Source organism: Cryptosporidium ubiquitum, assembly GCF_001865345.1.
Source record: "Cryptosporidium ubiquitum isolate 39726 chromosome Unknown contig_1, whole genome shotgun sequence".
NCBI lineage: Eukaryota > Apicomplexa > Conoidasida > Eucoccidiorida > Cryptosporidiidae > Cryptosporidium > Cryptosporidium ubiquitum.
In genome coordinates, this window is record NW_021639816.1 from 558,243 (window position 1) to 576,123 (window position 17,881).

Consider the following 17,881-nt stretch of genomic DNA (forward strand, 5'->3'; position numbering starts at 1 on the left):
TATTTATAATGTGGATGCGATTTTCATGGATTGATTTCTAATGGAAACAATAAGGGATGACATAATATTTAAAAAGGATGAGTGCTGGAAAGAAAGTGAAAAAAAATTCCTTCAAAATGAATGGCGGAATTCAAAAGGATCTTTAGAATCAATTGTTTCCTCTTGTTCAATTGAAAATTCAGCATTTACTGCACGTTCGAAACAATCCCAAGGCTCTCATTCTGATGAATATTCCATCATGATTGATGATGATATCCCAGTGGACGAAATGTATTTCCAGTTTTCAAGTATATCAATTGTTAATCGAGTTTTTTGTGATATCTCGTCTGTCAAATATACAACTTACTCAGAAATTAGACATATTTTTTACTTCTTGAGTTCCTTCTTTTTTATTCTTTCTCTGTTGTTATTTGAAAGAAGTTGGAGTGGGGTTACAAAGGTAAAGGTTGATTATGATAATTTTGGAAAATTTCCACTGCTGTCCAAGAATAACTATTCTTCGAGTTTGAGCGAATACAAATACGAAAATAATTCCGAAAACAATAAGATTTATGAGTTTGTAGTTGATCGTACTTTACAGGAGCCTATTTTTGTATATTATGGGATAAATGGGTTTTTTAGCAATACCAGGGAATTTGTTGGCTCTAAACCTCCCGAACTATTTGGGTATGGTTATAAGTGTACGCATATACTATCTATTGAAGATATTCTGAGGTACAGACCAGATTTCAGAATACATCTCGCGGAGTTTTTTAGAGTACCTTTATATTTTAACTTTACTCAAATTGATAACATATTTTCCGTTAACGAAGGAAAATCAAGAATTTTCAGGATGAGTAGAAAAAATAATTCAATTAATAAAAATATTTTATGCGGTCTTCCAATTTATTCTGTATTTACAGACGAATTTGAATTAATAAAAAAAAGTCCTGGAAAGGAGAGAATACATATTAGAACCATTGATTTTCCAGAAGATCAATGGAAATTTAAAATGCTCCATAGTTTTAGGCAATTTATTTCTGGAGTGATCGACAGCAAATTTTTTAATAAATCGGATGAATCTGGAAAAAAATTGAGTGACAAGATTCCTAAATTATCTATAATGTTGTCAAGGTGGTGGAGCCAAAGTATTTCTCCAAACTTCATTAAGCCATACGGTGTAATTAGCTCATCATATGAATACGGCAGTATGGACGACACCATTTTGTATCCAGGTTCGTATGAGCTTAATTTTACTTCTAATATATTCCCCAATAATGCTTGGGGGGCTGAAAAGTATGTGCTATTTATGAATCTGTCAGTGTTTGGAGGAGAGCAATACTTAGCAGCTGCAATCTGTTTGTTTATAGCAATAATTTATGCTTTTATTATATACTTTAATCCAAACCGTGCTCAAATAATCATCATAAAAAATAAGATTGATCAAAATATATAACTGTTATTTAAGAGTTCTCATTTTGCCTATTTTTGTTTGGTAATAACTAGCGTCTTTAAATCTCAAAATTAAACAATAAAAACTTTCTAAATAGCCAACATGCTATTTCTTCGAATTCTGAAACAAAATATTTATTTGCATGTAGTTACCATAAAGCTCGTTTTAGGCGCCTACCCCACACATTGCATATTTAGTTTTTATAAATACATTTGTTTTCCGAAAACGGAAGTGAATAATTCAATAATCAGCATTGCTTATCTTGATATTTATCTAGATATATTTATTCTTTAGATTATTTTTAATGATGAATTCTTCATATGATTCCATTGGAGGAATGGGTATGATGGATAAATGCTACTTTACAGGGAAGAGTGAACTTCTAAATTGGCTTAATTCATACTTCAATTTGAATGTTTCTAGAATTGAAGACTGTGCAAGTGGGGCAATCTATTGTCAGATTGCAGATGCAGTATATTATTACCAAGTTCCAATGAAAAATGTAAATTGGGGTGTTAAACATGACTTTCAATATTTGCATAATTACAAGCTGCTACAGCAGGTTTTTGGAAAAGTTAACCAGCCAAAATATATTGATATTAACAAGCTTATCAAAGGGAAGTATCAGGACAATTTAGAGTTTTTGCAATGGATGAAAGGTTTGTTTGATGAATCTGGAGCGATCGATCGCGACTATGATGCTATTGGAAGAAGGAGCCTTGGTAAAGGGCCTTTTCCACATTATTCTGGGCAAGTAATTCCCATCACAAGCATTCAAAACTCTTTAGCTGAGTCTTCATTAAATATGGGAATTAATACTTCAAACTCGGTACCAACCTCTAGAAGGGCAAATAATAAAACTATTTTGTCATCGAAAAATACAGAAATGGAAAGATTAAAAAAAGCACTTAGCAAAGAAATGGAAGAGAAGGAGATTGTTGACAAGGAAAGAATGTTCTATTTCAATAAACTGAGGGCAATTGAGATATTATATGAAGAGTTAAATGAAAAAAAGATCCCTTTTATGTCCTTAAAAGACATTTCTGAAATATTGTACGATAGCAATGATATTGACCTGGAAAGTTTCTCTAAGAAAATAATAGATTCAGCATCGATAAATAGTAATGGATTAACAAGTACTACTTCTGGAACGGAAGACCAATAAAAATAGTAATTAAAGAATACATATAGTTATGAAATCCACAGTTAAATTTAATTTGTTGATATCTCAACCTTTCTTTCTCTTTTTTATTTTAACATTCGATTTTACTGCACTCAGTAGTTCAATTGACTCAACACTTTGGTCAAGCTGAACTTGCTCCAGAGTCTCGCATATACGATCTGATAAAGAGACTTTCTCTAATTTAGATTCACTTCGACTTTCATGTTCATCAAATTCGGCATTTTTTATTTCCAGATTATTGAGACTGGGCAAAATGCTAGAGTTAGGTGTTCCATTATTTGATATCTCTGGTTCAACATTGGGCATAATTTGCATAATTAAAGATGGTTTTGTTTCAAATTCAATATTCGATTCTTTTAATTTGGTTTCGAATTTATCAATGATAATTTTTTCTTTATTATCAGAATATTTCAATCTTTTTAAATATTCTCCTTCAAAAATTTGTTTAAATTCATGGTGAAGATTTCCACTGTGTGTCGTTGCTATTTGAATCGCATAATTGATTTGATTCAAACTTAACTTTACTCCTCCAAATTTACTGATTCCACATACTTCTTGCCTATCATTAATAGATATGCGAATAATTGCATCTGAAATGCTCTCTTCATCTGAATTTGGATCAACTATATATAAGAGTTCTTCCTTACTCTCTATGTATCCAATGGAAACGGAAAGAGGAAAATGATGTATATTAAAAGGAATCATCTCTAATTTTTTTATGGTATTTTCCAACCTCTGATAATCTCTTTGCCCAAAACCCTCGCACTTTAATTTTCTCAGAAAACTATCGATATCTGCCCCAGTATATCTATAATGTCTTAGCCCTGACAATGTTGCCATTAAACATGCATCAAATAAATTTCCGTCATCAAAAAGCACATGCATCTCACATTTCACTGACCAAGCGCAAACTCCCGACAATATACATAAAATCTCAGTATCAATTGCACCAGTTTCTTTTAGTATTCTTTCAATATAATTTGCAATTTCAGTCCCCATAGTTGTTCTACTATGACGAAATGTGTGGCTTGAAGGATTTAAACTTAAAGGCCCTACATCTACTGTGAATGAAATAAACCCTTCAGAAGCTCTTTCCTGGCTAGGGATGACCAATTCACTTTTCACTATACATAATACATGGGTTCTGCCTATATTGACTTCCGCCTCACCATAATTCTTGTTTAAGTTAATACTTATGTTTCTATACTCATTCCTTGTTCTACCATCAATTCTAAGGCCATATTCACGAATACCAATAATAAATGTATCCATTTTATTTTTGAAATAAATAATGCATTACATTAGCGACAATTACTATATAATATTCTTAATAACTAAACTTGAAAGCGCTAAAAAGTCTAAAAAATCCGTCAAATCAAACGGATTTTTTACTTTAATTTTATGAATATTTGTGATAAAGTAGATATTTCGAGACCTCCATCTTTTAAAAAGACAAAATTTAATCATGATATTATTGAAATTTTGTCAGACTCTTCTGAAGAGTCTAATTTAGGAAATGTTAATTCAAATTATGACCAGTTTAGATTAGAAACACCTATTTATTTAAATGAACTTAACTTTGAAAAAAAAAATTCGAAAAATTTATCCTTTAAGTCGTTTTTTGTAGTTAATGACCAAATATCAATCAAAAAATCATCTTGGCAAATTAAGAACATTTTTTTTTCAAGCTATATAAATGATGTCGAATGGGTAATTAAAGAAATAGAAGATTCTGAGTTAATTCATAAGAATATCGAATCCATCCTGTTTGTTTCTCATCATACGGGCAATTCAATAAGCTGTAAATTTTCTAATCATCATAAAATAAGAACTGAAAAGATTTCAATTCACTCTCCATATCTAAAAGTCCCATATGGAGTGTTTCATCCTAAATTTATTTTAATTGTTTTCGAACATCTAATTCAGCCCAAAATGAACTTCATTAGGTTTGTAATTACATCAGCCAATCTTATACGGCAAGATTGGGAGTTTAAATCGCAATCAATATGGGTGCAGGACTTCTTTCTTACAATTAAAAAAAAAAATTGTGAATTCTCAGAATACTTGCACGAATTCCTAAAGAATATTCTAAATGGTTCCAAATTACAAGAATTTTGGCTAAGCAAAATTCAAGAATTCAATTTCGAAGATGCAACAATAAAATTAGTTGCAAGTGTTCCTGGCTATTTTTTTGGTCATGAAATGTTCATGTGGGGTCATTTAAGAGTTAAATCTCTGTTAAAGAACGTTATTTTCAAAAAGATAAATAAATCTGAAAGATCTCTAAAAGAGCAAGAAAAGATCATTCTTCAGTTTTCGAGTATCGGAAGAATATCTGAGAAATGGCTATACAAGGAGTTAGTTTCATCGTTATCGGAAACACCCGAAACTAGGGTTGAAATAATTTTTCCAACAATTAAACAGGTTCTTAATTCGATAGAGGGAATTGAGGGAGGGGGGTCTTTACCTGTAAAGAAAGAATATATTTGTAAGCCCTGGATTACAAAGTTGCTTCATAGATGGGGAGAAGGGAGTATTGATGGAAATATTTCAACTGAAAAAGCAATACCTCACATAAAGACTTTTCTAAAATACAAAATGTTCAATAATGCTGTTCAAATTATATGGCTAATTCAAGGAAGTTATAATTTAAGTAATGCTGCTTGGGGGCAATTACAAAAAGATAAATCCCAATACTGTATCAGAAACTACGAGCTTGGAATATTTCTTCATATAGATCAATTTGAGTTTGAGAGATATGACAAATCTGAGAAGGAAGAAGAATTTCCAAAGTTTGTTTGGAAAAGAAAAACAGATCATTCATTTGATTCAAAAATACATAATAATCAGCCGAATAAACTTCTGGATATTCCTCTTCCTTTTAAATTACCTCCCAGAAGATATTCCAGTGATGATATTCCTTGGAATATTGAACTATTAATGTAACTTAGAGCTCATCCTTAGTTGTTCAACTTCCTCACATAACATAGACAGTTCGCTTTTATATAAATTAACTAATTGTTCATGTATGCATCTACTTTTTAAACCATAATTTTGTCCATCATTCAAACATTCTGAATATTTTGTGTATTTAAAGCTAATCATCTCATTCAATATAGATTTCCATAAAAACAAACATTTATTTTCATTATCATCGCGAATATTTGCGCTTTCTGGTTTGAAATATTCAGATGTTTGAACAAATTCAGAGTATGTTTTAGTGCACTTTGATAAAGAATTTGTACTAAAGGACCTGGACTCTTTTGGTGTTGATTCGTATTTTTCTATCTTTGCCAATAACTCGTGTATCAACTCTTCACGCCTTTTAAGTTCTTGTAAGACCCTCTCGAACTCTTTAAATAGATTAGTATTGTTTTCTTCTAGCTCTGCGACTGAAATTTCATTAAGCAATAAATTTTTTTCCTGATATTTTGAGCATATTAAATCAGCACTTGAATAACTCTTGTGAAAAAGTAAGCCTAATTTTTTCCTTGTTTTATATTGTTCCAATATCAATTGGCCAAAACTGATATCAATTTGTTTTTGATCTAAATTCATTTTACATTTTTTTATAGATAACTTTTTTGGTGCGTGCCCTCATTTCTGTACCCCGGCTTTTAATAATAAAACTGATAAATTTCATTAAATATCAACACAAGAAAAATAAAAGTTATACTTATAAATTGCTATTATTAATGGTGAGTTGCTTTCAAAGGAACCAATATGTAAGACCATTATTGAGCTGAACAGTAGGTAAACAAATTATTAAGAAAATTTAAACCCATTTTTGATAGAGTATTAGTACAGAGAATAAATCCAAAAACAATCACTAAAAGTGGAATTCTACTTCCTGAATCGATAAATAAGAAGAACAAAGGCTTCTTTATGGCAAAGGTATTGTCTACAGGAAGTGGGAAGATAAATCACTTTACGGGTGAATATTATAAATCTTCCGTAAAACCTGGAGACACAGTAGTTGTTCCAGAATATGGAGGGATTAGCATTCAAGAAATTTATGGAGAAATTGAAAATGATACTACATCGGATTTTATAGTTTATAAGGAGGAAGACATATTAGGAATTTTTGAAAACGATAGCCAAAAATAATTAAAAAGCATTAATTAAATCTGATTAATTCAAAGTGATCATTTGCGCACTAAAATTCCTTCAATTCTTCTTCAAGCTTTTTGTAATCTTCTAGTTCAGCTTCTATAAATTTAGTGTTTTTTTCCGAATCTAAAACGTTTTTACCAGTTGTTTTTTTATTTAAATTCGCTTCTTTTTCTGTCTTTCTTACAAATTCTGAAATATACCTGCCCATATTCGAATTTTCGTCAGTTCGAATCTCTAATATTTCACAGAGTTCTTTAACCCAAGATACCATCTTGTTCGAGCATCCAATAGAAATCTTCCCTCTTTCAGTCTTTCTTTTCAACGATTTTAATAACGTCTTAATAAATATATTTACATATAATAAGTAGTCGCTATCCGACTTTGCTTTGCTTTTTAGCGTATTGACTGACGTAATAATATCGCGTATCGTTGTTCTTTTACCTTTATCTATATTTTGATGATTGAACTCGTTTTTTTTTGATTTACGGCAAGAAATTATGATACATGGCTTAACTTGATCCAAAATTTGCAAATTATTTGAATTATAAGTAATATTTATCAAAGACCAAATATTATTAAGGATTTTGCTATATATAGCAGAATTAATTTCAGATTTTGTCTTATAGACTTTTTCTTTCAATTTTGTGTATGCATACATTGCATGGTTGCTATTTTTATTGTTTATTTCCCAATCTGAAATAATTTCAAGAGTTTTACCTTCATTAGTTTGAAATAATTTTTTTAACTCTATGCTTAAAACTAAATCTTCGTTATTTTGATACTGATTGTAAATCAGGTATGTTTCTTGAAGTAACTCAATTTGGTTTTCTTTATCTAATGCGCAATTTTCTACCCCACTGAAATCAACAAATTTTCCCGAAAGCAAAACTACACTCCCATTAAATATATCTTTTTCTATAATTGAAATAGTCTTGTTGTATTCCCTTATTTTATGAAATTCTTTATTGAAGCCATTTGTAAAACTCAACAGTTGATACGAATCGTTAATAACAGAAATTGAAGGGCATTCTACCTCCAATGACCTGCCTCTACATTTCTCACAAATCCCAAACGCTGTATTAAAAAAATGAAGGTTTTCTATTCTTTTGCATCCAAATACCTCTTTACATCCATCAATTATAGGTAAGATTTTATAGCTTTTATTACTTAACGAAACCTGGCTTTTAAGTTGATTTGTATGATCTATAGTACTAAAAAATATCAGATGATACAAAAATAAAATAGAATTGCATCGGAGTTGAAGTAAAGTTAATATTTTCATGTCCAAGAAAACTGGAATAATTTTTAATATGAACAATACTAAATCATATTTTTAGATAATTGTATCTGAATTGAGCGCCAGCATTTGCCATGCATTGTAGTCAACAATGCATTTCCGAATGTTCTCGTTTAATCGCAACTAGTCAGAAATACTCATTTTGTGAAATATAGAAACAGGTAATTGAGTGAAAAAAGGAAATTAAAACAAATGTCTTAAAAATATATGTAAATTTCCTAAACTATAGTAAGGATTCGGGGCGATATTGCAATTGATATTTCAGACAAAGCAGAGCTTTTTTTTGAATACTTATGTAAATCAGTAATATGTCCCTTATATTCCTTCAGAATCATCCTTTAGAAGTTAAATATTAGGTGGAGTGAAGATCGTCCAAATTTGTTACTCTTCACCTGCTTCATTACTAATATTGAAGTACCTAACTTCATAGGACCCTTTGCTAATTGCAACTACACGTAGAAAGTCTCTAATTTGTTGTTTCTTAAGGTATTTCTTAGTCAGATACTTCAAATATCTCTTGGACATAGGAACTTCACTTGACACAGTAATACGACCTTTCTGACGAGAAATCTGAATTTTTGTGCCCAACTGGCCACATTTACCATCAACTTTTATGCGATCATGGAAGAATTTCTCAAGCCCAGATGCATCAATGATGTTATCTTGCATAGGAGCAGTGCAATCAACAACGAAACGCTGAGTTTTGTGAACCTTTGTTGCAGGAGCCATCTTGTCTTTTGGAGTAACTTAGTAATAAATATGTAATAATTAAAGTTTTTACAAATACTTCCTTGTCAATTCCTTTTGGTTTTCTATGTACAAAAGGCGAATTTTGAATTACTATTACAGCTTATTTGATTTAAATTTATTGTTATAAATTAACTATTATTATATTACTACTAAAAGAAAAATAATTAGCCGCTATATATTTCATCTCGTCTCTAGTTATTGTTTTTTTTTTGCGCCATCTATTTCCAAAAATTTTAATTTATTCAAGTAAGACTTTTTGTTATATTTATAGACAAAAACGTGAAGTTACCCTTACTTGGGCGCCATGATTTATCTGAATAGCAGTTAATTATGTTGGGGGAAATAATCCGAGGCAAATTAAATATTTTTGAGATTCCGAATTACAATTATAAGTCCTGACTGAAATATTCAATTTAGAAGAAATTTAGTTCGTATTTTTTATATCAGCGCATGGATCTGTATATGAACAAAATTCGTGAATGCATTATTTTTAAATCCAACTTGATGAAGAGTTGAATGCTTTAAGTATTAGAATATAGCTACTCTGGTTTATCTGCATTAGTTTTGGAGCTACAGCAATTATTATCTCGGATATTAACAACATTTGGCTCAGTATTCAAGATGTTGAACATTCCAAGCACGGTTGACGACCCTAATTATCGCTATAAAATGCCTAAATTGGTATCAAAGATTGAAGGGCGTGGAAATGGCATTCGAACAAAAATTGTTAATATGGGAGATATTGCTAGATCACTTAAAAGACCACCTGCGTACCCTACCAAGTTTTTTGGATGCGAGCTCGGTGCATTAAGCAAATGGGAGGATAAGGAAGAAAAAAGTATTGTAAATGGAGCACATCAGCAAAATGACCTCCAACGATTAATGGACAAATTTATTCAGATGTATGTCCTATGCCCAAATTGTGAGCTGCCTGAGATTGATATAATTGTTAAAAAGGAACGTGTTAGTTGCAAATGTAATGCTTGTGGATATATTGGAGCATTGGATAATCATCATAAAATCACTACATATATTTCAAAAAACCCACCAGGAGGAGTTGAAAGTACAATGGGGAGCAGGAATAAAAAGGAGAGAAGGGAGAAAGATAAAGATCGCATATCTGAAGGTTGTAGTAATAGTAATGGCTCAACAACAGGTGATAACGAAAAACCTAAACATAAGTCAAAGAAGACGAATAAAAAAAACAGCAAAAAAACCGTTCATGATCTAGATTTATTTGAGAAGGATGTTTTAACATTTGAAAGCCCCGAAATAGTTGATGTTGTTGAACGTTTGACCAATTTTATACAAAGAAATGATGAAGTAAGTCCAGAAGACTTTTTTTCAGAGCTTCGCGTTTTACAAGTTTCTCAAGATTTTGACGAATTCATGAGGTTTTCTGTATTGTTAGCCGTGCTGTTTGGTTTGAAAGACCCGATTGATCCAAAAGTATTTAAATTAAGGATCCCCTACATTTCAAAGGTCGTAGAGGGTTCTTTGAGATCAAATGCAATTATTTCTATATTTGAAACATATTGTGTTGAGAAGAATCCAAGTACGCTAACAACATATCCATACTTGATACAACAACTATATGATGCTGATATTTTATCCGAAAAAGTTATCTTGAGATATTACCAAAAAGATGCTCCTACTTCTTGGGTATTTGGATGTTCTACTCAAGACACATTTGAAAAAGCTAAGAAATCATGTGAACCGTTCATTAACTGGTTGCTTGATGGTAGCAACGATGAATCTGATCTGAGCGATGAAAACAATGATGATTACGATACAAATAACTCCGATATCGGTGAGGAAGATTCTCATTCTCCTATTAAGAGCTCTTATGTAAAGGTCAAAAGCCTGAATCTTTCAGATAAACTTGATAAGTTTGAAAGTTGTTCTGGTTCTGAAGACGATAGTTCTCTAACTAAAAACGTGGAGAATACTCGGTCTCAGGATACTGACTCTGACCTTGATATTGACAATATCTAATTGGGTTATTATTAGTTAGTATTATTAATGAAAATTGAATTTAGATAGCTACTTTTAATACTTTTTAAACTTTCGAGATTGTTGGTCGGCACCCTTTTTTTATCGATCGTCCTCATAAGTGGCTTTGCTTCTATTTTACAATTCTTTAGTAATTTTTAGTCTTTCCCAATTTTTAATTTTAATCTCTAAAGCGCCGAAATATGTAATTAGGAATGACTAAGGGGGAGAGATAATTTAATTTAAACAGTTAATTTTTAGTAGATTCCAACAAGATTGAGCGCAATAATCTTATGAGTTCAGATGAAGTTGAAGGTAATCAAGTTAACAGCAAAGAGAATGATTTGTTTTGTATTTTAAGTAGGGAATACCTTCCTAAGGAAAGATGTCTAATACAGACATGGAATAATGAAATTAGAATAAGGATTCAGTATGAATTTACAAACCTTCTTCCTGTATTATTTCTTTCCGAAAATATTGAATTAGTTAAAAAATCTCAGTCTAATTTACAAAAAATTGTATTTGAACTGCTTACAAGTGTATTATTTTATTTGGATATTCCTTATATTACAGCTATTGAATTTCTTGAGAACTGTTCTATTGTATCTTATTTAAAAGTATGCAAAATTTTAGGTTACAATTTCATTGGAAAGGATGAACTTGACGTTCGTGAAATACCGACTGATTCTCTTAAAGAAGAATTTAATTTCTTCATTTCTGACCCAAGTAAAGCTATCGAAAGTAACTTACCACATTTTGGTTCTTTTATTGAATATCACATCACACCCTTAATTATGGATTCAGTGTGGCTTATTCAAATGAGTTTACGTGATAATGAATCTAACAAAAATTCAGTCTGGGTGGAATTTATGGCTAGACTTTGTAGAGGAAATATTACTTCAAAAGAAAGGCCACTTCCATCCATTCCAAAGAGTGTGAAACTCATTAGTATTAAAGATATTGTTTCATATCTTGATCTTGGAAAATCGGATAATATGAAAATCACAGAATCGTTAATTTCTTCTAAATTCAAGCTTCAGCAAAAGTATGTTAGGGATAGGACAAGATTATGTTTTACTGTAGATTCGTTCACAACTCAAAAAGAGTGTTTAAGTGGGTTTTCTATTTTGGGAGTATTCATTAAATATTTATTCGATCAGATTAATTTGTTTTCGAAACTAAGTATCGATGAGTTTATTTCTAAAATAACTTTTGAGAAAAATTGTCCCATTAATCCAGTAGGCGTATATTCCGAAAACAAATTCTCGGAAAATATGATTATTGAATGCAATCATTATACTGGTGCATGCCATTCAAACTATTTGATAAGATCTATTTGGAGTATTATTTTGAGATTTGATCTCTCAATACAAAGAAGTATCGGATTGATTTTTGAAGTTTTTATTTCAATAACTTCAAAGCGCTTTAACACAGATAAAAACTTTAATTATCCAGATACTAGAATATTTAATCTACTAGAAAAACTATTGGCTATTTTCCCAAAAAATATTGTTAAGAAGTCATTCATTATTTTTGTTGAGCATGTTTCTGTTATTTGTAAGTCATACAAGGGGCCTAAAATTTCGGAAAATATAAATACAATTCACATCGGAAGTGATACTTACAAAGCAAACCCATGGATTATTACTGACAAAAAAGTACTTAAAGAAGTTCTCGGATTACCGTTCTTTATTCTTACTTCATTTTTGATTAAAAAAGGATTTTTTGAGCTAAGTAACTATTTTAGAGAGAAGCTAATAGAATGGGATGAAATTTTTTGGTCCGAGTTTATTACTGGCCAAAATTCATCAAAGGAAACAAATGATTCTTCGAATTTATTTGATAGCCAGAAATATTTTTTCCCTCCGAAAACACTGGAAATTATTAATAATATCCACAAATATTACCACCTATATTTTAATTCACAATTAAATCAATTCGATGAGTTTGAAAAGGATTTGAACTTGGAATTATTATTAAAAGAAATTTTAAAAAATGAAAGAATAAATGAAGAAATCAATTTTTCAAATATTTCAGTTATTCTTTCAGAGTTAATACTCGCTCCATCAGTATTATTTGCAAATGCATTTTTTGCTGATTTTTTTCTCGAAGAATTTTTGGTAAATGAAAATGAAGAGATATACTACGTTTCTAAAATATCTAGGAATTCTGAAATTATTCAAGAAATAACTGACTTTACAAGTATGCCATTCAGCATTATTGGTTTATCAAGCAATATACTAAAAATAAAAATAGAAGTAATTATTAATGAAATTAAAAACAAAGTTAGAGATAATGAAAAATCACCGCACCTCCTGATATTACATTATAAAGGATTCTGTTTACTGGTTGAATGGATTCGAAAATACTGTAAATACTATTTATTCCAAAAGCATCCAAGTTGTATTCCTATTTTTCTTGAGTTGCTTTGGTTGTTCATAAAAGATTTTAACAAGGGAAAACTATCAGAATTGTTTGAATCAAAAGAATTGAATTTAATAAATGGGTATAAAGATCCACCTGAGCTATTGTTTGAAGTTTCATCTTCCATTATTTTCCCTGCAATTTCACTTCTACCCAGAAGCCCCTCAATTCCCGAAATGCTGAAAAACTCAATATTCAGTGAGATAGATATAAAATACAGATATCAAATTTACAGAAGGTTAATAGCATTCAGTTACAATAGATACCCTATGAATCACCAATGGATTAGCGTGAAAAAAATGCTTTCAAAGTATTTAAAGGGTGTTACTAAAGATATTATAATTGGTAAACATGATAATAAGCATTCGAGCAATACAAAAAGAAGACCACCTATTCAAATTAGGCTATTAATATCTAATATTATTGCCTTATGCTATACAAATCCCCTTGTAGTTTGTGATACAATTATTAATCAATGTAACAACTATGATAATATGATACCTCTTTTAATTGAGATACTTGGAAACAATATCGATGAAATATGTTTTGATGTAATGATATTTACAATCATAAATTTTATACTTTCAAGACCAACCTACATTATTGATTGCAGATCAAATAATAGTGATTTAAATTGTTCGAGATTTGGAAACCGTGGAATTGCAAAGTTTACTGCTTTGCTACTTACAAAAAGGAAAATACCAAGAGATATTTTAAAGAATTTTTTGCAGACTATTATTTATCGTATAGATGAAACTTTTTATGGCAAGGAATACACCATTAAAATTCAAAACAATTTCTTAGACTTGTGTTTTTGGAAACAACTGTTAGAAATTGTATTTTCAACTCCAATACTTGATTTGTCAGTATTGACTGGAAAACAAATTCAAAGTTTAGCGGGAGGTCCACTTTTGTTTCAAATCTTTCTTTCTCAGCATGAAGAAGATCATTTTGGAGAGTCCAACGAGAACTCCCTTTTTAGTTCTTTATTAGATAATAATTCTCATGCAAAACAAAATAGTGATTTATTTGTTTCTATCTTGAAAAATGGAGAGATTCAAAGTAAAGAGGTTCTCTTTAGAATCGCAAAACTCAGATATGAAATATTATGGGATACTCCAAGTAATTTGAACATGGATATTAAACTTTTAATTAATCTTTCTGACGAAATACATTGGTGTTGCATACAAACAATTGAATTCTTAAAAAGATCATTCGATCCTGAACTATATAGAAACTTTATCTTGAATATTTCAGACTCTAAATACAGTTTTAAAGATATTATAAATCAGACGTTTTTATACTTAGATATACCTACTGGGTGGTCTTTTCTTAGACATGGGATTAGGAAATTCAATATTAGTCAAGTTGATAAAGAGACTTCAATACCACAAAAAGGGTTTTTAGATATTGATCAAGAAGCAATGGACTGTATAAAGTATTATTTTTTGAAGGAAAATGATCAAAACTTTTTGAATAATGAAGCTTGCATGGATTTTTATATCTTATTTTGGTACCTTGATTTATGCGATATTTCTCTTCCTTTTAAACATTATTCAGAAAAGTTATTCGAATTGTACACTGAAATATTGTACTGCAAAGAAAATATAGATAAAATTTTAGTGCAAAATGTTGTTGATTATAAGATAGATACTTTTATTGAGAAATGTAAAATGGAATCTTTCTTAAACCCAAATAATGTTAAACTTTTACCAAGTTATATTAAAAACAAAAATCACTTACCGAGGCAAGTTAGAGAAGCAATTAAACCGTTAGAAAAGAAGCTCAGAAGGCTTTACAGTTTCTACAATGCGTTGGCTACGGAATATATTAAGCTTTCCAAAAGAAGTAATCTTATTAATCAATTCTTGGATTCTGACTGTGGAATTAGAAGATTTAGAAAAGAATTAAATGAATATTTAATAGGTGAGGACGTTTTTGGTGATAATTATCAACAAAAAATTCAGTCCTTTATGGTTTGGATTTGCAAGGATTTTATTGCACCTAGAGTAATTCATTCCGAAACTGATGCATTGTTCACATATTTTTGGATCGAAAAATTCATTCTTGACGAAGAAAAAGGTATCTTTTCTTCAAAAAAGCATTTAATAGAGTCATTTCTTATATTAATATCAAAACATGTTTCTTACCTAATAAGGTCATCAACTCCACGTGAGTCTCAATTACTAGGTTTATTTTTTAAAGAGATATTCTCATACATTAAAAAATTCATTTCTAAAATAAGTTCGGTCACAAATATTAGTAATCAACAAGAAGAAAGAATGCCCAATGTTTTATCAAACATTACAAAAAATGATTTTGATGAGTCAGATTTTGAAAATAATCTAAGTAGACAGAATTCAAACAATATCTTAGATAATGATTTAATTACGGAAGATACAAAATACAGTAAAATGACCGAAAATATCAATTTCGACAGTTCAAAAATAATTGAAAAAAAAATTTTTGAAAGTTTTGACCAAGAAATAAATCCAAATAAGGAAACATTACAAGAAATGAAATATGGATCATCTCCATATGAATCCGATAATATCGACCTATTGGAGAAAGAAAAAAATGAAAATATTGTTAAGTTAGAATGTGAAGAGGTAATTAAAGGAGATAGTAACAATGGAATGGAAAGTTTATCACAAAAAATTCCCGATTTAAGATTGAAAGGTTTTCTCTACGAATGTGAGAAGAACGTCATGATTTCTTTATCTTTTGGATTAGGATTACTATCGGAAAGATCATCAGAAACTCTCCCGGAATGGACGCATACTTTGAGTAGCGTTTGGATGTTATCCAGATTTTATGAGTCATTTCCCATATCAGCAATTACAGGTGAATATTTACTCAGGAAACTGCCAAATATTCTCGAATATGCAACTAAAAGGCACTGGAACGACCTAAATTTATCAATAACGTCTTTGATTTTGAAATTAAAACAATGCAAAGCAAGTTGGATATGGAATAGTAATGCAGACCAATATTCAAAGCAAGACGACTCCACTTCTTTTAATTCAAAAATGTCAACCGAATCTTCAAAAAAGAACGTTCCAAGCTCTTTGAATCTATATTCAGCAATACCTGGTTCAAAGAACTACAATGAAAAAATTAAAAATAATTCAATGCGTTCAGAATTTAAAAGACAAAGATTAAATATGAATGATAATAGCTATTCATATAAAACTAGCTATTCTAATTCCACAAATTCAAATAAAAGAGAAGAGCATCGAAAAAAACAAATTTAATTTTTTCAATAAGATATTTAAATATTAATGTATTTCTTTTTACTATTCTTTTTTGATATATGATTTTTTTTTATGTCCCTTAAAATGAAGGATAAAAAGAATGATCCCAAAGAAAATATTAATAATGGAACCAGTGAATAATTTATGTTTAAAAAGTGAGTAGTTAAATCTGTGAAAATACAAAAAAATATGCAAGAAGTTACTTTAGCAGAAAATAAATAAATGAATAATTCCGTATGTTTTGATTGACTATAGTGTTTTATAATTGTTGTTGGGTAAATGGCTGAATTCCCAGAATGAGCAATAGAAACAAGTAGATATCCCAAAATATACTGGAAAATAGATATGCTTTCAATAATGGGGAACATTAAAAGTACTATTCCAATAACCAAAATAATTGACAAAATACAAATACAATTAAAATAACCTGCTAGTTGGCCAAAAACTCCCCAAAATACTCTAAGTAGTGTCTGTAAAACCATTACAATACAAGAAATTCTTGTTAGCTGTAAATCCCCAAGACCAGTGTTTACCATCCCATGAATTTTCCAAAATAATTGAATATATTCGATGCACGGCCATGTTAGAAAAGTAATTAACCAAAGTAGAATAAATGGTTCGGAGATATAGTTTTGATTTGTAAAAAAATATCTCCTATTTAAAACGTTCTTTTCTTTTTCTATTATTTTAAGATTTTTTTTTTGCATAACGATTAAAATTATAACACCTAAAATTTGGAATATTGCTGAAAATATAAAAGTTAACTTTAGTAATTTTGGAACTTTTTCCAAAATAACTAAACTATTAAACATTTTCTTACCATTAAATATATAATAATTATTCAAATTATTTGGATTAACAAACGAAGACTGAATAGAAGGTATTATTGACATTGATGCCCCTCTAAGTAGCCAAAGTAACCCAATTATGTTTGAACGAGAATTTTTTGAGTATTGATTAACCAAGAATTCAATTGTGGACGCAAAAAGTAACCCATTCCCAATTGCGTATAATATGGAATATCCAAATAAGTAAATTAAATAGTTTTCTAAGAACAAATATGAAATTAATAATCCAGCATTACATGAAAAAACCCCAATGATTAAGCAATAAGGAATTCCAATAATACATTCAATATTTGGGCAGAAATAGTTTGCTCCACCTTGGAACAATACAAAAAAACAATCAATCCAACAAATCATTCCAATGCGTAAGTTATGCTTGCCTTTGAGCGACATATAGCTTGCAATATACGGAACGGTATTTCCAAATGTACTTGCAAAGCCCAGAGACCAGTGAATCAATGCGCATCCAATTAATGGTGGCCAAAACATTTTGTCCTTATTTAGCAGGTCTCTGATTAATACTCGAAAATTCATTATATTTTAATTTAATCTTCTTAAACATCTATTTAAATTAAAATAATGTTATAGTTT

The 17,881-nt window shown here is 29.9% G+C and overlaps 10 protein-coding genes across 10 annotated transcripts; 6 read left to right on the forward strand and 4 right to left on the reverse strand.

The window, feature by feature from the left end:
• Positions 1 to 40: 40 nt before the first annotated feature.
• Positions 41 to 1,435, forward strand: cubi_02911 (uncharacterized protein; the record flags this gene model as incomplete). The annotated part of the gene is made up of 1 exon (XM_029019922.1): positions 41 to 1,435. One exon carries the CDS (start codon positions 41 to 43, stop codon positions 1,433 to 1,435), a length of 1,395 nt encoding a protein of 464 aa, XP_028875329.1.
• A 304-nt stretch (positions 1,436 to 1,739) lies between these two features.
• On the forward strand, positions 1,740 to 2,597 carry cubi_02912 (EB1 like microtubule binding protein; the record flags this gene model as incomplete). Its single annotated transcript, XM_029019923.1, has 1 exon — positions 1,740 to 2,597. The coding sequence occupies one exon, from the start codon at positions 1,740 to 1,742 to the stop codon at positions 2,595 to 2,597; it is 858 nt and encodes a 285-aa protein (XP_028875330.1).
• A 63-nt stretch (positions 2,598 to 2,660) lies between these two features.
• On the reverse strand, positions 2,661 to 3,887 carry cubi_02913 (RRP45-like exosomal PH domain-containing protein; the record flags this gene model as incomplete). The annotated part of the gene is made up of 1 exon (XM_029019924.1): positions 2,661 to 3,887. One exon carries the CDS (start codon positions 3,885 to 3,887, stop codon positions 2,661 to 2,663), a length of 1,227 nt encoding a protein of 408 aa, XP_028875331.1.
• Positions 3,888 to 4,016: 129 nt separating this feature from the next.
• cubi_02914 (tyrosyl-DNA phodphodiesterase 1) lies at positions 4,017 to 5,561 on the forward strand (the record flags this gene model as incomplete). The annotated part of the gene is made up of 1 exon (XM_029019925.1): positions 4,017 to 5,561. The coding sequence occupies one exon, from the start codon at positions 4,017 to 4,019 to the stop codon at positions 5,559 to 5,561; it is 1,545 nt and encodes a 514-aa protein (XP_028875332.1).
• Positions 5,562 to 6,310: 749 nt separating this feature from the next.
• On the forward strand, positions 6,311 to 6,722 carry cubi_02915 (chaperonin 10 kd subunit; the record flags this gene model as incomplete). The annotated part of the gene is made up of 2 exons (XM_029019926.1): positions 6,311 to 6,313; positions 6,369 to 6,722. 2 exons carry the CDS (start codon positions 6,311 to 6,313, stop codon positions 6,720 to 6,722), a joined length of 357 nt encoding a protein of 118 aa, XP_028875333.1.
• Positions 6,723 to 6,771: 49 nt separating this feature from the next.
• Positions 6,772 to 8,010, reverse strand: cubi_02916 (uncharacterized protein; the record flags this gene model as incomplete). Its single annotated transcript, XM_029019927.1, has 1 exon — positions 6,772 to 8,010. One exon carries the CDS (start codon positions 8,008 to 8,010, stop codon positions 6,772 to 6,774), a length of 1,239 nt encoding a protein of 412 aa, XP_028875334.1.
• A 396-nt stretch (positions 8,011 to 8,406) lies between these two features.
• Positions 8,407 to 8,754, reverse strand: cubi_02917 (60s ribosomal protein L22; the record flags this gene model as incomplete). The annotated part of the gene is made up of 1 exon (XM_029019928.1): positions 8,407 to 8,754. The coding sequence occupies one exon, from the start codon at positions 8,752 to 8,754 to the stop codon at positions 8,407 to 8,409; it is 348 nt and encodes a 115-aa protein (XP_028875335.1).
• Positions 8,755 to 9,396: 642 nt separating this feature from the next.
• On the forward strand, positions 9,397 to 10,770 carry cubi_02918 (translation initiation factor EIF-5; the record flags this gene model as incomplete). Its single annotated transcript, XM_029019929.1, has 1 exon — positions 9,397 to 10,770. One exon carries the CDS (start codon positions 9,397 to 9,399, stop codon positions 10,768 to 10,770), a length of 1,374 nt encoding a protein of 457 aa, XP_028875336.1.
• A 290-nt stretch (positions 10,771 to 11,060) lies between these two features.
• Positions 11,061 to 16,445, forward strand: cubi_02919 (uncharacterized protein; the record flags this gene model as incomplete). The annotated part of the gene is made up of 1 exon (XM_029019930.1): positions 11,061 to 16,445. One exon carries the CDS (start codon positions 11,061 to 11,063, stop codon positions 16,443 to 16,445), a length of 5,385 nt encoding a protein of 1,794 aa, XP_028875337.1.
• Positions 16,446 to 16,462: 17 nt separating this feature from the next.
• cubi_02920 (uncharacterized protein) lies at positions 16,463 to 17,824 on the reverse strand (the record flags this gene model as incomplete). The annotated part of the gene is made up of 1 exon (XM_029019931.1): positions 16,463 to 17,824. One exon carries the CDS (start codon positions 17,822 to 17,824, stop codon positions 16,463 to 16,465), a length of 1,362 nt encoding a protein of 453 aa, XP_028875338.1.
• Positions 17,825 to 17,881: the final 57 nt, after the last annotated feature.